Source organism: Cupressus sempervirens, chromosome 2, assembly GCF_028749045.1.
Source record: "Cupressus sempervirens isolate cs-2001-9-10 chromosome 2, ASM2874904v1, whole genome shotgun sequence".
In the NCBI taxonomy this organism is placed as follows: domain Eukaryota; kingdom Viridiplantae; phylum Streptophyta; class Pinopsida; order Cupressales; family Cupressaceae; genus Cupressus; species Cupressus sempervirens.
Window position 1 is genome coordinate 389,152,940 of NC_143119.1, and position 13,283 is coordinate 389,166,222.

The following is a 13,283-nucleotide window of genomic DNA, read 5'->3' on the forward strand; positions in this document are numbered from 1 at the left end:
TATATACCAGTCTCCCAATAATATATTACCTTCTTCTCTGATATTGACTTTTTCTGTGTTTAATATAATCCAGAAGCTCACCAGTAACTTGACAAACAAAACAATCATTTATCATTTTAAAGTTCCTCTTCATGTTGCCTTGATGAAATTAAATCTCAAATTCTACATATGAGAAAATATTTGAGGCCTATTTTTTCGTTTCAGGGAGGGCATAAAATAAATAAGAGCTAAGTGAGTTTCCCTTACTTCAGGAGCCAAATGCTCAATGAGCTAGAGATACATCTTTCACCTAGGAACTACAACCGCTTTTTGAGAACTCTTTTGGTAAACAGGTACGTCCAGTCTCCAAACTCAAATGAATTGTATTCTCTCCAACTCAACTTAGAAGAATAAACCATCTTAATATTCTCCCTTATTTTCCCCATGTTTGGCATGAAGGGATGCATAGATGGTTGTAATAATCTTTGAATTCCAATCTTTGTTCTTTGTTAGGACTCTTTCTAGCAATACAACTGTGCAAAATGTTTCAAGTCTGGTGCCCTTTTTGTTGCCTATGAGATGGTCTGCCCATCATAAATATTTGATCATAAATTTTCCACAGTGAGCCCTTTGGTTAAATTTGTGTTTGGAGCCATGCTTGGTCTCCTCTCATAGTAATGTGCCTAAATGCGAAGTTTCCCAATTTTTTTGAAGTATGAAGCTGTTTGTGTCTTTTTCTAGGCACCGTCGGGGTTCTCAACTTCTCTCTACTATTGTGCTTGTCTTCCATTTCCTGTGCTTCTTGACTTCCTCAAAGTCCATTTTGTATTTTGACTTCCAGGTATTTCTTGGTGAAGTACTTGGTCATTTGGTTTGCCTACTCATGTTTTTTCTTTGCCTCCTGTGTTCTTTGGTTTTGGGCTCAAGATTTCAGAATTCCACTTAATCCTGTATTACAAAAAGAATATCCTTGGAGCTCAATCCCCAACACCCTATTGTTTCATCATTGGGCCTAGGCTTTTGAGTTTCTGTCTCCCTTAAAAGCAGCTGTTATGGGGTATTCCTTTTCCTTTATCCTTGTTTCACCTTCTTTTAGCATTGGGTATGCAACTTCTTTGATCCTTGATGATTAATCACCGTTATTACTGTTTGTGAACCTTTGGCCTTTTCATCTCTTTCTCAGCAATGTGTTTTTTGTACTTTGTGGTCTTGAAGCTTGATCCCTATCTAATCATACCTCTCCCCCTTGGCAGTTATAATGGTAGCAGGTATTTCTTCTTCTTGATACCTCCATCCCGTTTTGCCTTCTCTTTCTTGGATGTCTAAGGTTCTTAGTGATGCCCTACCTAAAGTGGCCTGACATGTTGTATCTTAAAACCCAAAATCCCATGATTTCCTCATTGTCATTAATCTGGCATGAGGTCCCTCTAACTCTTGGTGCTCTTTGGCATTTTGGTTTTTGATTTCCTAAATTCCCAACCCTTGGGCCTTCACAGCATTTTTTACCTTTTTCGTATGCTTCTTAGCAGAAAACTACTACCTCAGCAAGAAATACTACCTTTTACCTTGAATTGTTTGACATGCCATGAGTGATAGTAGATGACACTGATGAATGCATATAGTTTCCCTTTCTCATCCAAATGCCATTTGACTTCATAAAGATATGGGTCAAGATGGGAAGCTAGCTCAGATAACAGAGACAGATATGGACAACTTGAATCCGTTAATGCAAAGCCTAGCTGCCACAAGTTTACAAAGTAGTCCTTGGACACTTTCTGAACATTAAAAAGCTATTTTTGCTTTCCTAGGTCATCTAGCACCACAATTAAGGTCAATTTCATTGCAGGAGGTGGTGTTGGTGCATGATGCATCAAGTGCCTTGACTGGTAGAAGAATCCTGCAACCCTTGACAAGTTTTCATATTGCATGCAATTGAAAAGCCCTAAATATAGGGATGGAAGATGTAATAAAGATTCATCATTTTTCATTTCTTTTGAGTGTTGCAAGTGTCAAGAGTTGTGTATGTCTTTAATTTTTCGTAATCCAATTTGTTTGTTGGACAACTGATTTTTTGTAAATTACAAAAGGGTTTTCAAATGGTTATTGTGTTTGTAATCGAATGTCTCCATGGCAGTTTGTAACTCTCTTTTCAAGGCCATTATGATGGGTCATAAATGAGAAATGACTAAAGATTTGCCTCAAGCTAGCCCTTCAACCCATAGGTAACTCACCTGGGGTCGCCAAAAACCCATAAGTGGTCAAAAATACATTCTTTTTACCCTCTCAAAATCACACAAATAAATGAATAAGAAAATACACTTTTAGATGCAACTCACAACTTAGTTCACAATTTGAACACGGCAATACCCTACCCAACACATCACTTCAATACTGAATTCCACATTACAATAGGAGAATCCGTGAACCTGGTTGTGGGTTTCCTCTTGTCACATCTGCTGGCGTGAATATAACAAGGTTATTAGGAATGTGACAATATATTAAATTATTGAAAAGCTATAGTGGGGGTCATTCCTCTACTTTGTGTGCATTTTTTGTAGTACTTATATGGATTATCAAGTATGCTCAGTTGCGTGACATGGTATCTCTGGTTTGTGCATGTATACAAACCTAGTCTAATTGTGATTCGCATGTGTGTTTTCTTTTTTCTTGCAATTTGGGATTTTGTTACCATTGGAATAGTCACTGGTCTTGGAATTGAATGATTAAACATGGTTCTACACAAAAAATTTATCCTTATTTGTAGTTTTGAAGTAGGTTACAACTCTGCATGCTTTAATTATTTAGAGGGTATATTCTAAGGAATATTATAACTGAGTATATTAGTCATTATTTTGGAGAATCAAGTTGTGTATGCACTCATCTTGCACATGCACAATGATGTTGTTATCAGCTTTAAGAAAGTTTACACACTGCTGGTTAGGTTGTTAGCCTAGTGACGATTCTTGGGGTCAATTATGTAGTGGGTATGTCTTTAGATGTTTTAGTTTTTTTATACTATCCCCTAATTGAAATAGAATCTAATAATATATAATAAGAAGTACATATAATCTAATTAAAATTTAACAATTTTAATGAATGGTCGAAAGTTATAAAATGAAGAGTTGTGACCCCTTCAAAGGCGAGATATAAAAGGTAGAAAAGCTCATAAGGGGATATGCAGGAATGAAGAAAAATGGAGCATGTGAAGAAAAAATGGAGCATGTGAATTGAGAAAGTGTTTATAGAAGAAAAAAGGAATGGGAAGAAAATAAGGAAGTGGCTCCTTCAAAAGGCAAAAGTTATGTCTTTCAAAGGGTGGTAATTGTGAAAGGCTGTGACTCTCTTGAAGGACAGAAATGATGAAGAGTTGAACTCTTTAAAGTGTGATAATTGTGAAAGTCGTGACTCTTTTAAAAGGTAGAAATGATGAAGTGTTGTACTCTTTCAAAAGGGTGGTAATTGTGAAAGTTTGCGACTCTTGTAAAGGGCAGTCATAATGGAAGGCTCCTAACTATGACAGGATGTGACTTGCAAAGGGCAGACATGATGAAGAGGTGTGATATCTTCCCCACACTGTAAGATTTAAAGGGGAGAGGGTTTCATTCGAGGACATTTGAGGGAGATCCATTTGGAAAACAATTTATTATTTGCAAAATGCAGAACAGAGGGTGGTGACTCAAGTCTTATGAAAGGTGGTGACCCTTTAACATGAAGTATAAAACAGATCATTCCAATTGATCAAGGATCACTTATCATTTATCACTCATGAATCCAAAAAAAACAATTATCAACTATCAAATCAAGCAAACAATCAATTAGCAAACCACTCCATCAACTCAGCATTAATTCAATCATCATTTACTTATATATCAAACCAACATTCATTATATCATCACTCATCAATCATCTAATCAACAATCTATTAATCATCACCCACCAAGATCTCAAATTATACAATCAAAGTAATTCATTCGACCAATCAATCATTCATACAAACATCTATCATTCAACAGCAATCAAATGATCAAGCCCGATTGGGATAGAATTAAGAGAAAATCCAGTAATATAAAATATTAAGGAAAGTAGTTGGTTTGCAATATTATTGTATTTACTATATTTTTATTTATAAATATGTCAGGAAGATGCATTGGTCTTCCCTAATAAAGCATGCCACCCCAAATTAGATGGACCGGAGGTCCTGCCTTACTTGTAACCCAAGGGGCTGAATGACATGGAGGCTCATTTCGTCCCGTTGGGCTTGGTTGAGGAAGTCTCCTGCGTCCAAACAAGAAATATAAGATTAGTTATTATTTATCTGATTGCCATCAAGCAATCATTTCTGGAGTCAACATGAAATGTTTGTTAGGGAGATGCAGTGGTACCAGTTCCCTCATCAAGTATGGCAACCCCAAACTGGATGTGCCATGCCTGTGGGCCAAGGGACTGAATAACTTGAATGCTCATTCTGTGGGCTTGGGCTTGACTGACGAGGATAGTCTCCCAGCACCCTATCATGCTTTCCCATTGAATTCCTAATTTGGTTGGCTGTTGGAAATAAGGTATGAAATAGATCCAAATGCATTAGGATATTATTTTTTAAATAGGGGATTATTTACTTATGTTAATTAATTAAAATCTTCTTTAAGTTTAATTGCAATTTTGTAATTTATATATGTAGAATACTCTTTGTAGATAAGCTGTATTTTTTTTGATTGGTGATAATTATTTAAAGAAGTTGTGTGGTTAGAAGTGTTACATGGACTAAAATCAGGGATAACTTGTAAAGGGGACATTATATTTTCTTATCAAAGTGAACTTAGTGAAGGAGAATATCCACTTTGAGAAATCAGTATTTTATCATTTGCGCTCTGGTGATAGGTCCTTGCTCTATCTTAATGAAAATAAATCCTTAGCCTTGAAGATAGACTAATACTCTAGGATTGTGGAATTGTGATTTTGGGACCCAACCACCTCTTAATATCTTTTTTGGTTCTGCTAATTGCAACATCTCCTTAAAAAGACTAGGTCTTAGCTCATTGATAATATCACAAAAACCATGACTTCCTTTGTTTGTTCTGAATTATATATCTATAAGCATTTTTTGACTAATTCAGGACAGAGAATCACCCCTTTGAATGCAATTGGTGCTTCTACATCAGAGCTCTGGATTAGATTTCCTCTCCTTTGGATTATAGTCATCTGTAAAAAAATTAAAAATTACAGTGCCTCCCTGTCCATCTCCTGACACCACTGACCATAGAGCCAAGTTGAGCCCAGGGTTGTAAATTGCATTTCATATTATCATTTACTGCATATATCTAAATGTCGGAAAACTTATAACAAATGACAAATAAAGAGAAACATGGGATTGATGGATGTAAACCCAAAGGTGTGGGTCTGGTTGATTGCTTGAGATGATATGCAAAGCATTGAATATGCCTCAGGAAACTCATTCTTATTCACTGTTTAGCTGTGGACCCAATCATTTTCTAATGCAAGCCACTAACAGTACTGGCATTACATCTCTATATATTTTCCCTTTCAAATGATTGGTTTTTTCTGATGATCTTCAATTCATATATTTATAATGAATCAACCTGTTGATTATGCATCCCAAACAAAAGTATGCCTCAAAGGAATTTACTAACTTGGGTAACTACATGCTTCAATAAAGCTATCCACAAATAAAAATAGTATGTATCTATAATCAAAGGATGTCAATAATTGCAAACTACAAAACTGCAAATGGCGATTTGAAAAGTAAGAACTTGTGCATGATTGTTGCACACACACTATCAAGTTGAAGAGTGTTGCAAATCTTGGAAACGAGGAGAAACTCCTTTCATCCTATAAATAAGAAATATGAAGAAACTTGAGGCCAACCTACACACAATGAAGTGAAATTTGATTCAATTGAATCAAAATTGATTTATATTTCGATGTATATATAATACCACTAAGGCTCATTCGATAGAGAGTTTGAGTTGAAAAATGAACTTAGTTTGACCTCCAGCAATAACCAGATAAGGTCAATGGATTGGAGTACATTGCTCAGAAATGACAACTTATCCAGAGTTCCTCAAAAATGTGGTTGTTTTCTTACAGACAGAAACGAATAAAGCAGCTAGTAGACACATAAACATTCTTGATGACAAAGGAAAACCGGAACATTCTTGATGACAAAGGAAAACTGGAAATAAGGCAAAGAAATCTAGTTCTGCTTGACATCAAAGATAAGGATGATAAACATATCAACCAGTTCTAGGCGAGGTGGCCTAAACTTATATGCCCTTAGAGTACGGAACTGCAGATACATACTTATGTCGAGAGCCAATAAAATTCTAAATTAAATTAAATTACTGAGTAATACATCTGTTAATAGGAGCTCTGTAACGATGTTACTTTCCACTGGTCACAAGGTAGTTACTGAGTGATAGTGTCCAAAGTGTAGTGTTTGGTAAATATATCACTACTTTCTTGAGCATAAAAGATCATGGTGGCACATCTTGGGCCCTTTAAGCACGTGCTTCCAACAAGCTTATCATGGAGATTTGAGTATTCATCATGACCATACTATGTTGCACCCCATAAAACTGCAGATCGATTCAATAGAGGTAGTCAATTACTGAGATGTAGCTGTCTTTTCTCCTACTAGATTGTTAAAACTTGCCATCTCCAAGCCCAAAACTTTCCTAAAACATATTTTCTGCATTCATGGTTGTAAAGTATTGTTCTATGTTGCATTGGAAATAGCATGGATTTATTATAGGACTAGAGATAGCACAATTGACATTTTGAGATAGAAACACCATGTTATTTGTAGTGGATATTGGGAACTCAACTATCTCATCTTGTAAGAAATGTTGATTTATTCACGATAAAAAAACAACTTTAATTAAATAAAATGCAGAAAGATTCTTAAGTATAGGTCATTGTGCAATGCTTCTGTATTATAGGGTTGCATGTCTTTACTGATAAGCTTTGATGGTTGATGTGCTTTATTTTTTCTAATTCAGTATATTGTTTAATAAGATATGGAGACAGATATGTTGGGAACTATGGCTGCCTTTAATTAATCATGTATGTGCAGACCAGATATCTCGGAATTAGAAGATAAGCTTTCAGAGCAGACTAAAAAGCTGTCAAGCCTACAACAAATTATCAGTGAGCTGGCTTCAAAGGTGATTGAATGTTCCTTGTGCAATTAATGTGGTTTCAGCACTTGCAAAATGTTTTATTAACTCCATTGCAAGAACTATTTGGGGTGACAGTTTTTTTTTGAAAACAGGGGTAAAAATTTATTGAATTACAAGATAAAGTACTCAGAAGCCAAGTAAGCAAAACATCTGGCCAACAGCAGCCACAACTCACTGATCATCTAACCCTCGTAGATAATTCCTAATATCCTCCGTAACAAGGTACTCCAGCAAATCAGAATATTCACAAGACAGCTGACTCCAGTCCTTAAAATCCCACATCCCTATGTGGTCGGAAGCTCACTTGGCCAAACAGTCTACTGCCTTATTCCTTTCCCGAGGAATATGGTGGAAGTCAACATTATCTACAGCTTGTCTCACCCTAGTAATTTGTTTGACGGTGACCACCCCAATCACATGCAGTTACTATCCGCTGTTCCCCCTTTATTCAGCATATCAATAACAACCTGAGAGTCAGATTCACATATGATGCTTCTCCAACCCAAAGCACAACATCTCTCCAGAGCATGAAGAATAGCCAAGGCTTCCATAAAATTCTTAGAATGGCAGCCGTTTTAAGTAGAGAAGACGAATTGGACTACCCCTGAAGAGTCTCTACCAACACTACCAATCCCAACATGAGATGATCCATCAATAATAATCTTCAAGATACCCAAGTGAGCACATCCCTTTCCACTGAAGAACTGCATACCCTATCTACATGGATTCTCTCAAGTTCTTGACGTTCCTCAACATATCCACCAGGAGGCCAGTCACGTGGGTCTTTCCAACTGAAAACTTCCACTTGTCTCCACTGTGGTGAAGTTTTATAGTCTTCCACCTTAGTCCGTGTCACTTCAAGAAAAATACCACTTAGGGGTGGGAGATGTGGAAACTCAGAAAGGAGGGGTGGAAACCCATCCCATGAATCCATCCAGAATAAAGCCTCAGAACCCTTATTACAAATCCAAAAGAGCCCTTGTTTGATCAATTTGGCCCCTCTTTTGAGAATATTCCAGATAATAGACCCTTTACCTTCCAGCTTATAGCGAGGGACATCCCCATGCTCAACTTCTCCTAGGTATTTGGCAGTAATAATCTTAGCCCAATCTTGATCTTGATGACACCACCACCTCCAGTACAGCTTAGCAGCCAAGGCATGACCCTTAAACTAGGTCGACTTTAGACCAAGGCCCCCATCCTGCTTAGTTCTGCAAACAAAATCCCACTTAATGAGACTCCATTTCTAAGAGGATAAATTACTAGCCCATAAAAATTTTCTAGACATAGAATCATATTTTTGAATGAAGTTGGAAGGGCCCCCCTGCACAAAGCACTGGTATAGAGGAAGGGCTTGAATAACCGATTTCAGGAGGGCCAGTCTCCCCGCTGAAGATAACCATCTATAAGTCCAGTGAGAAACCTTTTTGTGGAACTTATCTATAACTTCCTGCCAAAATCTAGAAGGCAACGACCCAACAGTAATGGGGATGCCAAGATAAACAAACTGTTGTTCTTCAACCTGAAAGCGCAAGATTATAGTGGTTCTAATCTGAATAGGCTTAGGTGTATTAAAGAAAAAGATAAAAGATTTATCTTCATTTATTCTTTTCCCTGAAGCTACCATATAAATATCCAGAGCCCTTCTGAAGTTCTCAGCCTCACTAACTCTAGCTAAGCCCATCGAAGCAGTGTCGTCCACAAATTGTAGGTGAGAGTGGGGAGGGGGGGGATTCTATCTTTCCAACTCCATCCCAAAATCTTCCCTTGCTGCACACAAGCCTTCATATATCTCCCTAGACCTTTAGCCATAATAACGAAGAGGTACGGAGAGAGGGGATCTCCTTGTCGTAGATCACAAATGGCCTTGAAAAGTTTAGAAGGCTCCCCATTAATGAGGACAGAAAAATAAGTAGTAACACAACTCATGACCCACTCAATCCATTCATTGCCAAACCCAAAGGCTCTCAACACCTTCACCAAGAAAGATCATTTGACATGATCATAAGCCTTAGCTATGTCTAGCTTGATAAACATTGTTTTCTCCTTGGAGAGGGCCATAGAGTGAACGACTACTGAAGCAACTACAATGCCATCCAAATCTGTCTACCAACCACAAAGCCCCCTTGCTCATCTAATTAAAGTTTTGAGCCAAGGCTTATGCCCATCAACAACCAATTTGGTAATAATTGTATATACCACTTTGCATAAAGCTATTAGTCTAAAGAGGCTAAATGAATCTGCTCCAACACTTTTTGGAGTAAGAACCAGGAGGGTAGTGTAAAGCTCTTAACATTTGCTTTTTTCTATGAGACTCATGTACCACCTCCAATAAGTTTAGCTTAATAATGTCCCAAAACTCTTGATAAAATTCTACAAGAAAGCCATCGGGTCCAGGCACTTTCCCATGCTTCATTTGGAAAACAATCCCTTCCAGCTCCTCTAAAATGATGGGCTTGATAAGAAAGTCATTCATCTCATTAGACACTACTGAAGGGATACAATCCAGAATTGAATCCTGCTCGTCTCTGGCCATAGGACTAGCTTCCCTAAAAGATATTTGAATAAAACGGCATAGCCTCCATTGAGATTGAGTTGGAAGAAGACAAAGTATGTCCATTTGGGGTCTTAAGAGATGTAATAGAGTTACCTTGTCTCCTATCGTTGATAGAGTTGTGAAAGAAGGAAGTGTTTTTATCTCCTTCTTGAAGCCACTTCACATGTGATTGAGTTGGAAGAAGACAAAGTATGTCCATTTGGGGTCTTAAGAGATGTAATAGAGTTACCTTGTCTCCTATCGTTGATAGAGTTGTGAAAGAAGGAAGTGTTTCCAAAATATTTCATCCCTGTCATCCCTTAGCCATTATTCAGCCATATGCCTTTGGAGAGAGGAATCACATAGCCACATAAGCTGAAATTTGAAAGAGGGACTCTTTGTGGTTCGGAAAGAGGTAGCCAATGATCTGATCCTCCCCAATAAAGAATCTGAGAGTCAATTATGTACCATCCAAAAGTAGGATACTAGGAATCTATCAAGACTTTCTAAGATGACATCTTCACCCCATTTTCTATTATTCCAAGTAAAAGTATCATTCAAGGGTTTAATTTCATCAAGTTCAGAAGATCAATATTATCCTTCAGGAGACTAGATGGCGGTTCCAACCTGCTAACACCTCCCTGTTTCTCACTTAAAACTAACAATTGCATTGAAGTCTCCTCTCAAAATCCAGGAAAGATAGGGAGCCATAGCCCTAACCATTTTGGTAATTTACCAAAGATTGGCCTTTCCCATGAGATTAGTTGGAGCATAAACATTAGAGAAGAGAACAACTTCCCCAGACTCCAAGCCACAAGCAGCCATAGACAGGGATTGGCTACTTACTAGACACCCACCGCTGAGGATCAATTTTGCTGGGATCCCAAAGACATGCCACTTCACCAGCATTGCCTTGAGCTTCAATGCATTAACACTGACCTCTGTCCCAATCCTAGAGGCTAGGCACAACATTCTGTCCACTAATACCTTATTCTCCTGGATGAACACAACATCCAGAGAATGAGTTCTAATCAAATTTTGAGTAGCCTTTTGTCCAAGGATGCTATTCAACCCCCTTACAGTCCATGAGAGTACAATCATTTCTGGGGCTGAGAAAAGTGAGTCTGTGGTCTTGACTGCTCCTGACTCAACCAGATTCTCACCCATCATTTTTACTTTCTCTTGGTCTTTCTTTCTTCCCAGCTTAGGAAGCTTATCAGAAGCTCCCTTTTTGAGCATTTTTTGCTGCACCCTTAAAGCTAGAGATGAACTTTTACTTTTCCCCACATCTTGAACTCCCTTTTCTGCTTGAACCAAAGAGTTCTCCATACTTGGGCCCTCCTTAGCCAAAATCCTTTCTACTAGTTCTGAAGCACTCGGTAATATCATGGTGGCCTTAGTGTCCATTTGTGTATCTGTTCCTGTAGTTTGATAATCTAAAGGAGGAATAACATCCTTATCTCCAACAATTTGTTTTGTAGTCATGGGTTCCTGCCCTTTTGGTAGCTCTGTAAGAGCATCATCAAACCGATCCAATTCTTTTAGAGCCTCAAAGCTATTGAAAATCTCATCCACCTGCCTATCCTTTAGCATTCTTTTCTGTCCTCTCTCTTTACCCTGAGCCTTAACCTGGACAAACCCTTCCTTGTCTTCCACCAAATGAGCTTTCCCTTTATCTTGCTTAAGGTGGGGGGGGGAGGTGGGTAGGGTGGGGAGGTGGCTCACTTCTAGGACCAGAGGAATTCATCATAGGATACATTCTTTGCAAGTGACCATATTCACGACAAAAGATCCAAAAATGAAATGACACAGTTTCATAGTCTATCTATTATATCCAAGATGAGGGGCCCAAGCAAAACTCCATAGAATCTGGTAAAGGCCTATTTAAATCTATTTTAATACAAAGACGGGCATAAGTGATACCTTCTTATCCATTGTGTGCATTCAAAGCCGGTTTGATGAACAACCCCACTTGATTGTAGAAATAAGGACCACCTTTGAAAGCCTTGTTTTGCTCACGATGCACGAATATATAACAATAAAGTAACTATTTGCAGTCAACATCACCTCCATTTTGTCCTCTAGATTCCATGTATGCCAAGCTTAAGATTCGAGAAAGGGTAGAGAAACTTGGATTCCCTTAAACTTGTAGATCACAGCATGTGAAGTTAGGCAGCTAACATCATCTTCCACAGTCTCTGGTTGGATTACAAGAATCAACCTCTGCTCACTACGAGCTAAGCATCCATTAATCTTTGAAGGTCAAAGCCCCTCCCCATGAGAAGAGCTTCCACCTTCATTCTTGGTATTCCTTGCACTCCCGAATTTGCATGTATATCCACTGGGGAGGAGCCACCAAGAAAGGGCCCATTAAGAGCCTTTCCCAACCTCGGGGATCCAACATGCAGAGCCATGCAAGGCTTGCACAAGCACCCCCACACAAGGCCTGCTGAAGCTCCCCCACAAACAGCCCAAAGAGAGAGCCGAAATCCTTTGGTTTGCAACCAAAACCAATCAAACTGCGCTCCAAAGAGACCAGTCCCCACACGTAGCACCACAGCTGATTGGTAATCACCCAAACTGGGGGCCACTGAAATTAGACCGCTCTGTGCTGACGCAACTTACACCTGTGCGAACCAGATGTCTCCTTAGCTGCAGAAATAAACCCCCCACCATCCAAAACAACCCTTGATCAGCAGTGCACTCAGAGCAGAAGATGAGCTAGGGCACGGTAGCCCTAGCCTGCACAATAGAGCCTCCCGCTGACACCAACATCATTCGCTCCTGAGTAGAGAGGCATTTTATAATAGCTTTAAATATTCATTTGGGGTGATAGTTACCTTGAAAAATACTCGTGTAATTATTGTTTGGAAACAGCATATAACAACAATCCCTTGCCAACATTCATCATTTGAATTATTATATGACTAGGCTTTCTTCGTCAAGTGTAATGGAATTATCCTATAAATTAGTTGCTATACTGAATAGATTCTGCTGAATGTGTGATCTTGAGCCTAGAATGGTTTTGTGTATTTATTAGTCTTTCCACACTTTGCAAATTCATCTATGAAATGCAAGGTGACTTTTTTATAAATGGCATAAATCTTTATTTTCATTTGTACCGTACAAAAGTGTTTGTGTTGCTTTTTATGTGTTCAATTTGTTGTGATAATGAAATTATATTTGAAGTGTATAGTTTTCATTGCTATTAACATTTGCAGAATTTGGCACGTGTGCAGCAAAGCTACAATCCTAATGAAGATCACACAGAAGTAGAAGCACGATTGCGAATGCAATTGGAATCCTTCCTTGAAACTGCAAGATCATTCAACATGATTTACACAAAGGTGATATATTTAGACTACTTAATTATTTTAAAGACAATTGACGAACTTGTTCCATTCTGTAACTAAGGAGTTTGAAATTTAAGAACATTGCTGCCTTATTGGAGCATGCCAATAAATAGAGTTTAGATGTAGTATATAGTGGAACTTAGAATGATGCCACGAGTAAAAATGCATAGTATCAATGAGTCTATTTTCTTTCTCTATGCATGTTTGTTTGATATTATA

The 13,283-nt window shown here is 38.2% G+C and overlaps 1 protein-coding gene across 2 annotated transcripts in view; it reads left to right on the forward strand.

Annotated features, from left to right (window-relative positions):
* AUG7 (nuclear matrix protein) overlaps positions 1–13,283 on the forward strand; it is an 80,948-nt gene that overhangs the window by 44,723 nt on the left and 22,942 nt on the right. For both annotated transcript variants that reach the window (XM_089813842.1, XM_089813841.1), the window contains exons 6-7: positions 7,070–7,160; positions 12,951–13,058. In XM_089813842.1, the coding sequence (XP_089669968.1) occupies positions 7,070–7,160; positions 12,951–13,058 (199 nt within the window). The remainder of the gene's footprint in view (positions 1–7,069; positions 7,161–12,950; positions 13,059–13,283) is intronic.